This window comes from Dioscorea cayenensis, chromosome 14, assembly GCF_009730915.1.
Source record: "Dioscorea cayenensis subsp. rotundata cultivar TDr96_F1 chromosome 14, TDr96_F1_v2_PseudoChromosome.rev07_lg8_w22 25.fasta, whole genome shotgun sequence".
Lineage (NCBI taxonomy): Eukaryota > Viridiplantae > Streptophyta > Magnoliopsida > Dioscoreales > Dioscoreaceae > Dioscorea > Dioscorea cayenensis.
This window is the reverse complement of record NC_052484.1, coordinates 1,495,597-1,513,478: the sequence shown is the minus strand read 5'-3', so window position 1 is coordinate 1,513,478 and position 17,882 is coordinate 1,495,597. Positions and strand designations below refer to the sequence as shown.

The 17,882-nt window shown below is 33.5% G+C and overlaps 1 protein-coding gene across 1 annotated transcript; it reads right to left on the bottom strand.

Annotated features, from left to right (window-relative positions):
- Nucleotides 1–1,246: 1,246 nt before the first annotated feature.
- On the bottom strand, nucleotides 1,247–15,967 carry LOC120275829 (vacuolar protein sorting-associated protein 54, chloroplastic). The gene is made up of 19 exons (XM_039282544.1): nucleotides 15,154–15,967; nucleotides 14,932–14,994; nucleotides 13,715–13,794; nucleotides 12,378–12,495; nucleotides 11,911–11,985; nucleotides 11,277–11,433; nucleotides 11,078–11,166; nucleotides 9,579–9,814; nucleotides 7,473–7,644; nucleotides 7,314–7,397; nucleotides 6,883–7,232; nucleotides 6,423–6,576; nucleotides 6,128–6,209; nucleotides 5,083–5,162; nucleotides 4,438–4,599; nucleotides 3,241–3,308; nucleotides 2,554–2,634; nucleotides 2,204–2,461; nucleotides 1,247–1,626 (listed from the first exon to the last, which is right to left on the bottom strand). The coding sequence occupies exons 1-18, from the start codon at nucleotides 15,922–15,924 to the stop codon at nucleotides 2,326–2,328; spliced, it is 2,958 nt and encodes a 985-aa protein (XP_039138478.1). The 5' UTR covers nucleotides 15,925–15,967; the 3' UTR covers nucleotides 1,247–1,626; nucleotides 2,204–2,325.
- Nucleotides 15,968–17,882: the final 1,915 nt, after the last annotated feature.

Sequence of the window (17,882 nt, the reverse complement as noted above, 5' to 3'; positions counted from 1 at the left end):
ATAATCCTTATATGATAATTTAACGATTATTATTAAACATCTTTAAATAATAGTGGCTGTAAATGAGGTTTTTCTTATAATTTTTGTTTTTTATACCCTTATAAGATTGATTAATTACTATACAATAAGTCTATAACATAATAGGCTGACTACTAGCCAGCCAAAAGGAAATTACAAAAAAACTCAAACCAACCATCATATTTTTTAAATATTTTTTACAATTTAGGTTTTAGTCATAGAGTCGATAAGGATAAAGAAGTGTTTTTTAGGAATATTAAAAAAAAGAACCACAATTTCAGAAGAATATATTAGTGATTTTCCAACTATTATAGGGCATACAACAAAAATACCCCATTTTTACTTGTCTTTATTTCCTCTTTTATAAAGATAATATTATATGTATATAAATAAATAAAAATATTATATATATGAGTTTAAGTCATCTACATATGGTTGGTTGTTGACTAAAAATATTTATTTACAACTGTTAAATGATAATCTAATAACTATTATTTATAAAAATATTGTATAACACTGTTTATGAATGAATTGTAACCGTTGAATTAAAATACGACAGTAATTTCGAAAGTCTCTAGATTTAAAATCTATATATATATATATATATATATATATATATTGAGTAAGAAAGTGTTTTCCGGGGATGTTCTGTATATATATATATTGAGTAAGAAAGTGTTTTCTGGAGATGTTCTGGAGATGTTCACAGAACATCCCCAGATAATTTATAGTAAGAGAGAGGCTTGAGAGGAGAGAGATAGATATAATTTAGTAGATGAACAGTGCAATGGACTGTGATCAACCATGATACTTGCTTCAACTGGGTTGGTGTGATATTCTGTGATTTTATTTAAGTTTTTGTGTCCTCCACTCTAGACCGAGTAGAAATGGATTTTGATAGCTGAGATTGTTTCAGTTACTGTACTCAAATTAATTAAATGGTTTAAATTAAAATACTGTACATCACACTTTCACTGTACAACTATTTATAAACACAGTATTACTGTTTATGCAACAGTACATAACTATTGAATTGAAATCCAACATCCTGCAGCAACGTTTATAAATTATAAATCTATGAACGTGCATAGACGATCAAAGCTCAATATATATATATATAGTAACTATATATAAAATCTATTGAAAAAAAAGAAAGGCATTTCTTCTGAAACAAATTAGAAGGCAGGCAAATAAGATATGCACATACAAAGCTAGTGTAACACCAAGATTAAGAATACATTTCACAATCTTGGAATTGAAATAATGTTCAATGTTTGAAGCTCATCATAATCTCCCTCAAGAGAATCCATATAACTATACAGATACTGAACCAGATCCATATAGAGTTGCCGATAACTATTTTCCTTTTCTTTGTTTTTCGAAGTCGAATAATGATTGATATCCATTAGCTCTCACATATACACTAACAAAAAGTAAAATTCTCAAACTGTTTCACAATTTCGGAAAAGTTATGAAAGCACAAACTTAATTGAATTATCACAAGAAGCTAAAAAAATTTGAACTATGGAACAATGTGGGTTCTAGGGCAAGCTTGCACCCACCATTACTGCTGCACATTCTTCGCACCGGAAAATCTGATCACAGAATCTGTCAATTGTTTCAAACAGAATATCAGAGAAAAAAAAAAATCTTTTGAAAAAATTCTGTAATCATGAATAAATTTAACGTATAAATATCAAAATAGTCCTCTATTTTGTATTTTCTGCATTTTTAGTCCCTCTAATATAAAATCCGTATTTTTTGTCCTCATATTTGCATATTTTCGTTTTTTACCTGACGGATCCGTCATTTTGATCCTCATATTTGTATATTTTCATCTTTTTTGGTCCCTCCAGTTCATCAGCTGAAGGGGCCAAAATGGCAAATCCGTCAATTGGAAGTGCAAAAAAGGACGGAAATGTGCAAATACAAGGACCAAAAAGACGGATTTTATATTAGAGGGACCATTTTGATATTTTAACTTAAATTCAATGTCAATCACAACATTGTATTGTTTTCATTCCTCAAAAATAATGCGTTGTAGGGAGCGATTAGAAAAGATGTTTTTCTTTAGTTGAAAGACAAAAACAATCAATAATTGCTAATCCAAAATAAAATAAAATGATTCGGAAATAATTATGTTGATGCTGATAAAGGATTAAGTATGAAATTAACTTGTAGTTACCTGTAGGAATCAGCGCAATGAAGTAGAGACACCAACATATAATCTCAGTGACTTCAACTATGATGTCTTTTGTTTGTTCGCCAAAAAAAAAAAAATGGTCAGTTGTTATTCTACATAAACGTTCATTGACCGGTTTGTATGCCAAACTTCTCCAACAGCAATTCATCGAGCAGACCATAGTTGGGCACACTTTCAACGGTGTTTCCCGAAGGCAACTTGCGGATACATCCAAGAATAATCTGAATATCACGGCACAACCTGCTAATACGGAAAAACAAAACCATCATGGGAATTAGAGAATGGATATTATCTGATATGAAAACCAAAAGCTGACTGAATATCGAAAGCACCTGTTGTTGGCTTGAGGACTGGTAAGCTCCAATTTTGAAAACCCATCCGAAATATGTGAATGGAAAATCTCCACTACTTGTCTGCAAAGATAAGATGTCATGGATTAAATTTGATGAATAACCCAGGCTCTAGCCAAAAAAATTGCAGGCCGATGTTTAGACAGGAAGGGACGACACAAGCATGCTTCAAAGGTAAAGCTTTATTGAATTTTAGTGGAGAAAGTTGAAATAAAGAAATTAAATTTGATGAATAAAAAAATGAAGGAACTAGGAATCTTCCAGTGATAGTAACACTGCTCTCAGAATTTGCAGATGTCAATTAGGAAATCATTTCATATCAAGTGTATGAACTAAATGATGTGTGTGTGTGTGTGTGTGTGTGGTTTAAAGGGGCATCAGCTGTTTTGTGTTCCTAAAAAGAGCAGGTTAATAAGAGGACAATTTGTGCATTTAATCAGCTAAGGTCAGTGATTTCTTAAGCCAATTAACAACATGAAAGGTGAAGAACCATTCAGACCAGATACTACCTTTTCCAAGTAGGTTCAGTAACAACTAAAATAAATAAATACAGGAAGCCGACCAATTGCAAAATGAAAGAACAAATAATTAACAGCAAGGTGACCTATTGGCTGGTATTTCACAAATTGACAAAGTATGAAGACAATTTCTTGGCAGGTCAATATTTACCTGAATATTGCTTGAACATCATTCTCAAGTAAGGTTTGAGATAGAATGCGGTGAAGATAAGAAACTTCCTGAGAAAAATGTAGAATAACAAATAATTTAGATGGCCATTAAACTATTAACGAAAGATAGAATAATACACTACAATTACAAAGAATCAGTTTCCGTTTTTAACATAATCAACCACTGCACTAGTAAGCATCAACTTCATTCTTTTGGTAAAAGATTATTGAACAAGTTCACATGCAACATTAAGAGCATATATTTAACAGTTAAATCAGCAAATATATATATATATATATATATAAATATATATGGAGTAATGGTTCCCACACTAAGGCATCACCATCCACAAAGAAAAGGAACCGAACTATTAAAGGAAAAAGTTAATGATGGAGCATATGCTTGAACATAAGGTGATGCCCTATGCCCAAGTTTGTCCAATGCACATGACCAGCATATTAGTTACACTATTGAAGTATCTAATGCAAAATATATGAGCAAACACATGCATGTAGCATTCAGAAAAGGATGCCAGTGGCTTTTATTGCTTTGGAACTATACATAAGTAAATGGGGCTTCTTTTTTCTTTTTTTTTTGTTTTTTTTTTATACAGAGCTTCTGAAAATTTTAGAAGTATGACAATCATTAATATATATACCATAACCATTTACTCAAAGCTCAGGCACTTGCTTCAAGTAGTGATCAAGATCCCCAAGACCAATGAACACAAGACAAATTGGATTTACCTTCTCAAGAAAAAAACAACTGTGTATGAAGATCTACCAAAACCATCTCTAAGCTAAGTTTCATGGTTTAAATTTGAGCATCACATGTTGGTTTCTTTACATTTATCACCTGAAACTAAGAGTACAAGAACTTGGGATCATCAATCTCTTCTATATCAGAGTGACAAAAGTAATATTTTCTCAAACCAGTTCTCAGATGAACCAAATCGTACATTAGGGCCACTGTGCATCGGAGCTGCTGTTTTAGTAACTTGATAATACTAAGAAAAGGTTTAAAAAAATTTACATCTGAAGAAAAATAAAAGAAAATTTGTGCTTTTCATAGCAAGGATTCAGTGGCAAATAATGAATTAAAAGATAAAACACTACCTCATCTAAAATATTTTATGCATTTGCATCTGATATCTAACTAGACAAGTAAATGTAACAGAAGAGTGCAATGATAATAAACCTTAGTAACAGATCGTGCAAACTGACTGCCTTGTTGGTCAATTTCATCTGCAGAATTCCAATTCTCAACAATTTGGGGAAGTTTTCGTAGGTTTGCTAACAACCTTTCCCTCATTATCTGAACAAGTTTTGTGTGAATCTCATCCCGATGAGTTTTATAGTCCTGTAGTTTTAAAGAGAAACACCATCAATTCTCATTACATTTCAATTCTGAATAACTAAAATTTGGTGAGAAATAAGTGATATAAGAATCTATATGACTAAAGATGATTCTACCATCACCACCAGAAATTCATTTTCTTGGAAATTAAAAAAACAGCTTACAAAAGCTTTGCACATGCTGCAATAATAAACATTCCTACAGAGAGCATGTTGTATGTTCAAGCATATTGCTCATGCGCAAAAAAGATAATGGTCCTTACATATATTAAGTGGTGAACAAAGGTATATTAATAACTTTGGAAAGCTAAAGGCAAGGATGCTAGTATTTTAAAACAGAACTAATACTACATCTTAATCTCAAATTTCCTCAGGAATAAGACACGTGACATGGACAAAAGGAAATAAATAAAGTACCATCTCTACCAGCGGTCACATGTACAAAATATATAGGCATTTCTTGCAGGAAGACATGACAAACTTGTACCTGAGCTACTCTATCAATCTCTGAGAACAACAACACTTTACGAGACTCAGGAATCTTGAGAAAAAGAACCTGCCGGATATCTATGTTTCCATGCATGGAAAAAAAGTCAGCATCTTTGAAATCATTCTTCAGTAGACATCTGTATAAACTCACAGAAGTAAAAAAAGGTATCTGAGGTACATGGCATACATGACCATATCTAACACTAACAAGGAAATATATGATCTGTAGAAACTATGTTTGACATTCATAACCAAAAATAACATTTAACTAGAACAAATTCTATATTTATTTGTGGCAACTATTATTCCCTGAGCTATGGATTGAGATCAATGTCACATAGTACACATAAATTCCTCAACTTCATGGGGAAAAAGACATGAAACAGATGTGCAATTCACTTTCTCATATCAAACAGAAACAAGTGAATTGCATGAGGACAGTTTAAAAGAAGAACCAAAATGCAATGTAAAACTGAGCACAAATTATCCTGCAGGAGTGATAAAAATTTATTCTCATTCCTGGCATGTTTCACCATGAACACAAAATATGCACCAAGAGTAATATTAAAAGCAGAAATATAATCTAGAAATCTGTAAGAAACAGCATTTTCCTGCCACTTAAACTTTAATACAATACCATAAAGAACCAGTAATATGTGGACTTCTTCCAAAGATTAATAAGACACATATTTCTTGTGAAATGATGTCATAGTTTTGGATCACCAAAAAATCAAACAATTGTCACAAAACTAAAACATGAGCACTCTAATACATCAGATAATTAACATGGTCAACCAACTAGCAAATCCACATGGGCAAGATGTGACTTTATGGGACTTAACTTCTTCCACAACACCCTCGACCTCCTATACAAAGTCTTTCCTGGCAAGCAAAGAGCCAGCCAATAAGTTATGATGAGACGCATTTTAACAGAAAATTTTCAACTTAGCAAGCAGGCGCAAACGGCAATATACAATTAACAAATTGTAGTACTGAGGAACTGCTTCTAATAAGATTCATACTTGATCGGTAATAAAAAATACCTGGTATAATAGCATAAATAAAACTGATAACCTGGCTCGTCAGAGCTAAGTGCTTAGAAGTTATCGACTTCAAACCTGATACCTGAAAGTCAAATGTTAACACAATCTCAACACTCCCGGTTAACTGCAACTGGATAGATAAACTTTATTCACCAAACTAGTGCACTTTTCCATCATGAGGATCACCCAGATGATGTTCAGATGCAGTAAACTTAGATGAAGTTTAAAAACATCTTGAAAGAACTAAACACAAAAGCTATTAAAGAAAAGGAAAAGGAAAAAACCAAAAGTTTACCTGCATCGCACCAGCACCAAGAACAAGCTGACAAGTCCTAGTATTAAAAAGCTTCAATATTTCAACAACACGTTGGACAACTTCTGGAGCTAAAACTGGCAAGCACTTACTGATGTCCAAATACTCGGACAGCATCTTCAACAGGATTAATCCACTGAAAAAGAATGATTTGAATATATTAAAACTCAAAAATGAATACAAAATAATTGATCTTTGAATAGTGACAAAAAATAATTAGAGTTGATAAAAGATGAAGAAACAAATGGGGAAAACCATTCATTACCACAAGAGTAAAATTTATAGAATGATTATCTTATGTAATTTAGACTACTAAAAATGAAAAAATAGGAAAAAGATTGCTGCATATTTAAATAATAACTTGAGTAGGAATATTTGATAGATAATAATTACAAAACCCGAAAAACACAAGTAGGAGTTTCTCTTATATAGGAAAACTAACCAGTTTACCATGTGATAACCAATGCCTCTACATACAAGAGTTTGAGAAGTAGATTTCCCATGTTCATTCAAGCTAGCATTCTTGCTCTGAGTTTGAGGTGTAGAGTTCACTTTCTTTTCGTGAACTGGTGCAGTTAGAGTCTCTGATGGATCTTGTCTGGGATGATCTGGTGAGCTTTGAACAGATTCATTTCCAGTAAGAGGCTCTTCAAGACCTTCCGATTCAGCAAGCTCTGGATCACTCGCTGGTGTGTCAAAAGAAGAGAGAGACACAACTATGGCCTGAAATTCATCAGGGACATCAACTGATACCCATGTCTCCTGGTCCAGGACTGCCTTTATCTTTGCCATCTGGAAAACATGTTATCCTTGTTAAAATATGTTGAAACTAAGGCTGATGCTTTTAAATCATAGAATGCGCATATAACTTACTCGAGAATCGTGCTGAAAATCAAGGAATGCTTTCGACTGTGATTGTAGAGTTCCACGTATACTGTAACCCAACCTACCACCAATCTTTTATAAAAGAACCTTATTTAATGTAAATTTAGAATACTAATGAAAAAAAGGCACAATAAATAAGAATAGCACCTTCTCTGTAGCAGCTATAAATGCCATAGTAATGTCATAGATGCTCAGAAACTCCTGAAGTTTTAATTTGGGATGCAAAAGAGCACGAACACCAAGGAGTTTAGCCCACCTTGCATGAGCAGCGTCGCAAGCAGCAACCAAGGCTTCTGTATTTTCCCGCAAGACATCAACACTGCAATTAGTTTGCCATTCTCAGAATCGGCAAGAAAGATAATTTAGTATAGAATAATTCCTACAGTAAAACATCCAGTCAACAAAATGCAATGTGACAATATTAATAATTTAAACAAACTTGGCATAAAAAAAAACAACTGCATATAGATAGGCAGATAAAGGACCAACGGACAAATACGCTCAATAGCAACAGCAGTTTTCATTTTCTGGACTTCATACACAACATTTTATCACTCATCAGAAATAACTAAATCCATCATAATCACTCTTTTTAGGACAACCAAGTTCAACTAACAGTATCTGGCTTTAATTTCTATAAACAAATCTGTATCACATAATGTGATATTGCAATGGAAACTAAGGTGGTGTTTGTTTGGGGAATGGATGAGTTGGGCTCGGTTGTTTGAATTTGTTTTGCAGGGCTTCTATTTGTGGTTGTTAAAACTTTACCTTAATTGACACTTGTAAAACAAATGCTTTAAGACAATAATACTTTTCTAATTAATAATGAGTGTTTGTTAGTGTTAATGATTTTTAAATATTAATAAATCTATATTTATCTAATAAATTCAATCTTGCTGAAAATTTTAATGGGTACTGGTTTATCCCCCACCAAACACCACCATAAGAATTTTTCACCATTTATTTGCAAGATCTTCATACACAAAATTATCATACATATAAAAAAAACCAAATAGGCAAGTATGGAGATGTAAGGAAGGAAAAAACAAAGACCAACTCCAAAATACTGCTAATGCGCTTTAGATCCATAACAAATCATCATTCTCATACTTAAAAGGATGGCATGAGTTAAAAGGTAATGCTCCAACATACATGCATTGGTATGTCCAACTGTCCAAGTACCATCATATAATTTGCAACACATAATCAATCTCATAGCATAATATCTCACTACAAACACGCATAATCATGACAATTAACCAAATGATAATCAAAATCACAATCACAGTGTAACAAACCCTCGCGCGCAACAACCAAGCATTGAGATAACAAAAAGCCCACAATTTTTACAGAAATGTGACAAATAGAGTCCAGCTCACAAAGAAAAGTATATCTTCAAGTATAATGTCCTACAAAAACGCTTTTCACCCAGGTCTACAATGGTTCCATATCTTTTTCAAGAAATGATAATACAATGGATGATGAGCTCTCATCCTCCTTTTGGACTAGTGGGTAAACATCCCCAATCAGCTTGGAGGATAAAGAACTTCCCAGTCTTACTTTCTATTACTACCTAGGATTTAGCAACAAATGTATGAACTAACCGTTAATGCACTGCCCAGAGAAAAGGGAATACTTTCAGTTGTAAAGTTTCCATGGAAAGCAAATCACACGTAAGAAAGGAATAGTTAACAACTTTAACCTTAAACTGCCATGATAGTACTTTCGCAATATGACATATGCACTAACACGGACATAGACACATAGTGCATTACATTTGGTTGTTATTGCAAAGGCATTATTTTAAAAATTAATAACAAAATGTTGCTTGAAATAAAACCAATGAGCAATACTGGTCCAACATGGAAAAAGCAAATGATGCACAATATGGATTGCACAAACATACATGCATATAGACCTGGCTACACTTTAACTACTAAATACTCAGCCAGATGTAAAAATGGCCTTCTGTCCATTGATTGTGCATGTGAACGCATGCTATGAGGGAAAGGTAAACAATTATCAGGTACAATCACATTGTCCCAAATTTCATAAATCTCTCTAAATACAGATAATGGTGGGCAGTTGTTAAACCTCTATGAAAAGATTTTTTCCATTAAATGATCAATCGAGTCCTCAAATATATTTAGGAAAAGGCTTCCCTAATGACCATGAAACTCAGAGTTGGTAATAAAACATGCTAAAGTAGCTTTATAATACCATCAGGAGGCAAAAAGCCAAATAACTTACCGAAAACTCTTGGAAGTACATGGACTGGAAGCATCATTAATCTTTCCAGGAAACAACAAAGCCTTGGGAGCATTTCTTGAGTATGTGGTTGGAGCAACAACTTGGCCATTATTATCATGGGCATCAACAGATGCAATAGTTGTCACAGAAGCAGAATCAATAGCAAAATAACCATCAAGGTTATCCATAATCCATTCAACAATTCGTTTGACTTCCGCAGCTCGCAATAAATGTGCCTGCCCTCAATAAATATCACATTAAACATTATGCAGAATGAAAGATGCACAAAAAGCATTCAAAACAAGTTATTTTAGATCAAAAGGAAAGCCGACTAACACTATGGAGTAATTTAACCAACTTAATCAAAAAGGCATATTTCCAACTCAATGTATACAAGAATATCTAAAGTGTACTAACCATAATTATCAAACCTTACCTTGTGGAATATATAGTAATAGATCAAAGTCTCTTTTTTTGCCACCAAAACTAAAAGCAAATCACAGCAGAATCAACAGCTTTAACTTCATGTGATTGTCGGAAAAAAAGAGTTTGTGAAATACTCCCTCCGTTCCTTTTTAGTTGTCACATTTTAGAGCTCTTCTCTGTTCCTTTTTACTTGTCACATTAGAAATTTTGTGCGGCATTAAATAATTTTTTTCAAATATACCTTTTAATTTGATGTACTTGTACAATTTTCAATAAATCACAATCAACAGTGGGGGTTTAAATAGGGGTAGTTTTGGAAAGTAATGGAATTTTTTATAAAATATAGGTAACTAACTAACTTTAACTAACTTTTTTTAATCGGTGTGAATTAGGTAAATGTGACAAATAAAAAGGAACGGAGGGAGTAGAAATGATAGATTCTTCTTAGAAATGCCACTCATATGAGAGCACAGAGAAGATATGATGTTAACTAGCATTAACAGAATAGGAAAGAGTAAGTGAGCTAGAAGAGAACAGAGATAAACAAGATAAGAGTTGCAGGTCAAAATTAGAGTGAGCAAAAAAATGACAGCTCACAACAACAAGGGAATGATCTAAATGCATGGTACAAGATATGAGGTGAGGTAGTGCATTAATATACAATTCAATGTCCAACAAACTTTATAATGCCTGATAAACTATAGAATAATATTCTATGCAGGTCAGGGGCACAACTATCTGAAGCACATACTACATAGATAAAGTAAAATCAGATGCATCTCCAGAACTAAAATAGTAAAAGAAAAAGAAAAACATAACAACTAATTCCACTGTTTGCCCTATTAAAAAAACATATTTAATTACCCGAAGTAAATCACATTGATCACAAATTATGGGCATGAGAAACAAATGGAAAACTACCATGATGGTGTGCTAACGAAATAAGGCAAAAACTCAAGGCCAATATCATCAAGAAATATTTCCCACCTAAGATTTCAGGTTCAAAACCATTAAACCTCCACAAAAAATTTAAAAAAAAAGGTAAATGAATATCGTGCTAGAAAGTATCATACCTTTACAACCTTGAAAATAGCAACCAAAAGTTGGACAAAACTTTCGGATGAAAGGCTCCTCAGTTTATTTGCCAGTGATAAGCCTCCACCTAAGGCACAATGGATAGTTATCATATTGCTAACAGGATCATCCAGTGGTAGAGCATGCTCTCTAAAGTATTAACTGAACACAAAAAGAAACAAAGCTACATAATATCACCATCAGCATCAACCGCCCGTTCTGAGTTTGCTAAATCAGAATCTGAGGATCGGGCCACCAGAACTGCAATCAACTCAGCAACCGTGATTTTGATTGCACCCCTCATGTCATTAGTAAGTGTGTCACGATATACCTTTAAGACAGTAGGAAGCTTTGCCTGAAAAAAGAAAGAAAATAATGCAATTAATTAACACAAACCATGATGAAGCTACCATGACAACATTGTTAACAAAAAATGTGTCAGACATAACGAAGTTCAAGTCAAGTCAGCTCTAGCCAGATAGTTGTTTAAGAAACTGCAGGTTAACAGGGCCTTAAAATAAGTAATTTCCAGTAGCTTTAAGTTCACCTCCATCTTGGAATTATAATATAAAATAGTCATTTGTTTTCAAGGGTTTGAGTTTCACACAAGCTCTTGAAAAGAATAGAGAATTGCAAATGAAAATGCAAAGTATGGGTTACACATCCCACACACAAAGAATGGTTTACAAGTGGTGCAGACTAACAAAAAAAAATAATATAATCCACAAGCAACCCAGAATCCTAAGACTGACAACATATAAAAGACAAACAATTGCCAATAAACTATAAATTGCACTCATAAGATAATTTAAACCAAGAAAACAAGACTAACCGTTCTGAGTAGACTAATGATTAGAGGAAGAAGGTGATCTCGCAGTATAGAGCTTTCATCATCATCCAAAACAACCTGGATATAAGTGATCAGTGATTGTTAGTTTATATATACCACAAATCACAATACCCTGTTCTTAATGATTTAAAATAATTGAAATTGAAAGAGCTTAAGATGTCATCATAGTTATGGAAGTACACAATTACAGAAGGAACAACAGTAACAAGACGTATAATCAAATAAAAGATATAGATACATAAACACAGTTTGTCCAAATAGCTCAGTAATGCATAAGTAATTTGCCACTCAACTTGATCTTAACAAGCAGGCAATGGAAGAAAAAGCTGCCAGCTACAACATAATCTAAATCTAGTAGCAATTATGTTTAGTTAGTGAGCAAGCTTAAAAATAATACAAATATGTTAAATGCCAAAATAATATAATTGCCAAAATGATAGTTCGCATACTTCATCTTCTACTCCATTAATGGAATTTGCCGTCTTTGCTTTTATCTTGGATAGAATGACAGAACGTACAGCTTTGGCATCATAAACAGCCATACGCAAAAATTCTGCTGAAAGAATGCTACAAAAATGAAATACTAAGAATCAGTAAAGTCACACATCTAGTTTAAAGATCAAATATGCTCATACTGGTGAAAGAAAGTATGTTATATAAGGATATTAAAATATGAATCATAGAAAAGACCATAAAATAGAAAATCAAGAAGCTAACACAAAGAAAAACATCAAGGATTTACCAAATTCCTTCTTATCTTTTATATGGAATAATAATCGAGAGGAAAATCAAGACAAATTGTTCATTTATTCAGATACCAAGAATCCACTCATAATCTTCACCTAACAATTTTGAACATTTAAATTATTGATCATATAATAAAAAAAAAAAAAAATTCTGTACCACTTATAATATAATAGAGATTGACATACACAATGAAGAAATAGAGGTAGCGCAGCAACATCTCAAATTTATTGGCTCTCTGGGAATTATAGATTTATGCCATAAAGCAACAAAACTCTAATTTCAAATAGATGGAATAAAGGGCCAGTGTAATGCCTGTCCAAAATCAGGAAAATAGGTGGAACCCAGAAAACTCTCTGAAACAAATTACTACAAGGTTTACAAGACTAGTGTCTAAGGCAAATGAAAAACATATACAAGGACAAAATGATATAAAGCAGCACATCTAATTAACAGGAAATGCGATCAGCGTTCTATTATTATCAAATATAGCAGGCCAATTAGTCGCACATCAAAGTGATGGGGAGCCAGGACCACACATTTGTAATTATAAATAAAATGGAATGAATGAATTTATATGAATGACTCTAGAAGCTAATATAGTAATGCTAAGCAGCAATCAAGCATATAAAACTGTCATCAATATAGAGAAGTATAAATTTAATAACACAGAACAATGCTTCTCTCAGAAGGGAAAGGAAAACCAATAACAAAAAACATACACATCATGGGTCAGACACAAAGATCAAATGATAAATTATCACGTTATTGACATATGCCAAACAGTATAAGAGGGGATAACAATTTATCATAATGAGATATAAAAGCAGCAAAAAGAAATCCCAAAATTCTCGAACATCATCAAGATTCATATCAAAAAAGCAAGATAACTGTAACCCTCCAGGTTGCTGCACTCCTATGTATGATATATGTTCTAAACCTAGATGATCACTTCTACCTCAGACGCAAAAGTATGGCACGATAAATACAACAAATAAGTACTTAAGAATACTATGAACATCGTAACATATTAAAAATTAACCTGTTCACTGTATCCAAAGATGCTCCCAGTTGTTCACGAAGATGACGAAAACAATGGAGACCAGCAAGCTCATCTGTATCCTGCCAAAGATTAAAATAATGACATATAGAAGTTAATAAATAATTTTTTTTTAAAAAAAGAAAGAAACATAATCCAAATAGTCAGTCACTCAAACAATTACTTTATAGAAGGATATAAAGTATACATTGGGAAAGTTCAGATTTTCTAGGTATTACCATAGAAAGAATACATACAAGCACACAAGTGCAATGAATTAGATCATAAGAACAGATGCATGAAACTGTCTATGAGGTACCTTTTCATGATTGAATGCACTATCAAGTTGATTTCCCTCCTCCATAAAGGGAAAATAATTTTGGAGAGCAACTCAGTTGACGTGTCAATTTTAGATAGATTGACAAAGTTGCAGAACAAGTTTGACTAGAAAAATGGAGTCAAATAAGATTGGCACTAACCAGAATTTTTTTTTTATTTTCTCATGTTTTAAGGTTGGGGATGATACAAAAGAGACACCAAGCCACTGAGTTCCAACCACACATATGTTTTACGCAGGAAGAACAGTTCCAAAACTAGAAGAAGGAACAACATGCAAATTACAACCTAAAAGTATTCGGCTTAAATGACCATAAAGTGATATCATATCATGTCAATTGAAGCAAATAATCACATTCACATAGGAATATGCAATAAAAGAATACTAGTGAAATAGTAATCTTCAAGGCAAATGAATCATGGAGCACATCAAACTATTTTTGAGCTTTACTCGATCACACAACATTCGGAAGAAATTCACAGTTTCACCAAACCACCACCTTCAAAGTTGTTTAATCTATTGAAGTTCGCAGGCCATCGGATCAGTTATTACCTTTTCAAGCACATTTTAATCTTGTAAATACTATTGCTATGTTACAAGGAACAAAGAAAAATGGTTGGAAAAACATTGGCAAACAAAAACAAAGCATAAAATGGACAAAGGATTTTTGGTAAGAGGATTTGAATTATCATTCATGCTCTTTTGCAGCATAATTTTACAATATTCTATGTCCACTCACAATAAACAGTCTTTTTCTTTGTTCTCGTTATTATCACCATTCATATAGCATGAGCAAGAATAACACAGTGCTTGAAATATTGATTCAAGGGGAAAAGGTCCAGATGGTAGTTATGTCAAAGAAGCATCTGGCATAATAACTCACCAGAAGATGTTGCAAGTCATCGGTGATATCTAGAGCTCCAGCACAATCAGCAGCTGCCACAAGCTGTATGAAGTTCAACCAGATCAATAGCCATCAGGAAGACAACAGTATCCAGCATTAGAGGCAAACACCAACTCCACCGAATGAATCCAAATTTTATAACGACAATTACTGACAATTTTAAGTAAAACCAATGTCAAATTCATATGCAAATAAACGCACCAGCTTCAATGCAGAGAGTGCCTGGTTGACGTATAGTATCAAAGCGAGCTTTTGTTGCAGAGCAACAAGGTTCCCACGGGCAGCATTGTGCTCCTGCACCTGCCTGGCAGAGTCAACTAGATTAACATTCAAGATCCTGATTGTCTCCTTGAGCTCCCTGATCCTCACGCACGCCTCCACGATCTCCCCATTCAACGCCTGCAGCTGCCCTTGCGCTTCAAAGAAAGAGTCCGATCTCAGCGAGATCTCCTTCACAAGATGCATTTCCACAACATCCAAGTACTGCGTGAGCCGCTCCTGCAGCGCAGCGTTCTCATCAGGCGACGGTGAGAACGGGCAAGCAGCCCGGAAAGTCTCACCCTCCTCGAGCGCAAAGTCCTCCTTGAAAAACAGCGATGGGACCTCCCGTAGACAAGCAACAAGCGCCTGTCCAGGTCCACGGATCTCAGCACCAGCCGACGACTCCGTAGTGGCATGGTTCCGGACGTCCTGGAATCGCGAGAACGGCTCGGAGATGGTTGAGAGGTAGGGTTGGAAATCGGACCGGGAGACGGAGTCAGTCGGGATAGACGACGGTGGGGCGGGCTCGGCGACGGCGGTGGAGGGACCCCATAGAGACCAATAAGCGTCGGAGCGGGCGGCGTGAGGGTTGTTGAGGATGGACGACAAGCTATGGACGAAGGTGCCAGCACCGGAGGAGAAGGATGGTGAGTCGCCGGCGCCGGAGGAGGACGATCGGAGAGCCCTCGCCGGCGGAGGCGGCGCTTCCATTGGATCCGATCGGGATCTGGGAATGGGTTTGATCTGAAGAGAAGAAGAGTCGAAGAGGAAAGAGAGCAAGAGACTGCGGTAATGTGCTCCGCGGCTGAACTTTTCCACCTTATCCAGTTCCACTGACAATTAATAAAAAAATTTATTTTCATTTTTTGTCCCTCAGTAATTTATTTTATTTTTTATTTTTTTTTAGTGTTTACATTTTAAAATTGTTGAAGATGCAAATATTGAAAGTAGTTGTATATTGATATACTTTAATTTAAGAAGGTTTCAAGGAAGATTTTTTTCAAAATATTTTTAAATTTTTTTCTATTATATTTAAGCTTTTGTTTGTATTAAATGTGATATTAGTAATGCTTAATTTCTTTTATTTGTTTGTTTTAAGTTTTCTATTACATATTTTAAATCAATTATAATTATTAAAAATTATTTTTATTTTGTAAGGAAAAAAATATTAAAAGTTTGTATATTGTTTGGAGCATAGTTATTTACCATTCGGATAAATTTAAGTTAATGAAAATATTTTTAAATATTATTTTAGAATTGTTAACTATTTTTTAATTTATACGATATGTAATATATAACATGAAACATGAAATATTCATTACGATTTATTAGTTAAATAATTTAAATAAAAAAATATATTAATCAATTTTTGTTTATATTAAATATAATATTAATAATTAAAAAAATTATTACACCATAGTGATTGGGAGTATATAATATAATATCATGTTTGTTATTAGTAATTATTAGCTTCAATTAATATCTAATTTTATGAATTTATTCTTTAGATTATTAGATTTTTTCAAAAAGTGTGTTTAAAATTAAAAATTAAAAATAATATAATAATATCATGTTTGTTATTAATAAAGATGGATCTTGATTGGTGTCTAAGTTCATAAATTTAAATATTAGATTAATATATTTTTAAAAAATTTGTATTGGGAGGCCGAGATGGGGATCTCTGCCACTATGGGATACTCGTGGGGTGGACGGAGACGGGGAATCCCTGTCCAAGATGAGAGGGTGAGTAAGAAGACACTCTCTGTACCCAGTCATGTCCATCTCTACCAACAAGTGATAACACAGTTGCTTAAGTTTTTATAAAGTAAATATATAGTAGTCATATGTTCAAATTGAAGCAAATTTGGTTTTTGAATAATAGGAGAGGGTCCCCTGACGAGTCTACAGTTGGACCCCCTCCATGGCCTACGCCCCTGCTACAATACAGGCTTATTATGGATTGCCAGTTTGGCCCAGTGGGTTGGCTGACCCAATGGACTTAACCAGGCTGGTTCCCGGGTGGGCCGGCCCAAATGACGGCCCATGGCCCCCAGGTTGTAATACATATATATAATTAAATTCAACGGAGAGGTATTTGCAAGAATACCTCTCAAACATTCATATTTTCAGAACAATGCTTCAAAAAATAATAAAAGATATGGGGAGTTATTTGCAAACAACTCAAATATAATCCATATTTTGAGCAAACTCCAATGGATTATTTTTCTAGTTTCATTATTAAAAAATAAAATGAAAATAAGGGAAGTTATTTGCAAAAACATCCACAAATATTCCACATTTTCAGAGAACTACCCTTAGATTTAAATAACTCCAAAAATATTTAATATTTTCACAAAAATTTCTTACATTTGAAATATTAATTAGATCAAGAGAAGTGTATTATTTTTTTAAATGATTCCATAGAGTTTACGCTTATATATTTATATTGTCCTCTTTAATGTTTGATTTATATATTGAATAGTTTAGAGTAAATAGAATATTTTCTTGCTCCACTAATGTTTTTGATTTTGGGGTTTTACACGTAAATGGTTATTAAATTTTTTTTTGAATTGTAATGTTTTGTTATTTAATTTTTTTCATGCTTATTATTTTTTTTCTAAGTAATAATTCATAGAATTTATGCTTGTATATTTACATTGTCTTTCTCT

What these genes read in the sequence shown, in the direction of transcription:
- LOC120275829 (XM_039282544.1), bottom strand. Translation starts at nt 15,924, where the DNA reads ATGGAAGCGCCGCCTCCGCCGGCGAGGGCTCTCCGATCGTCCTCCTCC. An exon ending in ACGGGCGGTTGATGCTGATG is followed by an intron (nt 11,167 to 11,276) that starts GTGATATTATGT and finishes ATTGTGCCTTAG; the next exon opens with GTGGAGGCTTATCACTGGCA. An exon ending in TATTTATGCTATTATACCAG is followed by an intron (nt 5,163 to 6,127) that starts GTATTTTTTATT and finishes ATGGAAACATAG; the next exon opens with ATATCCGGCAGGTTCTTTTT.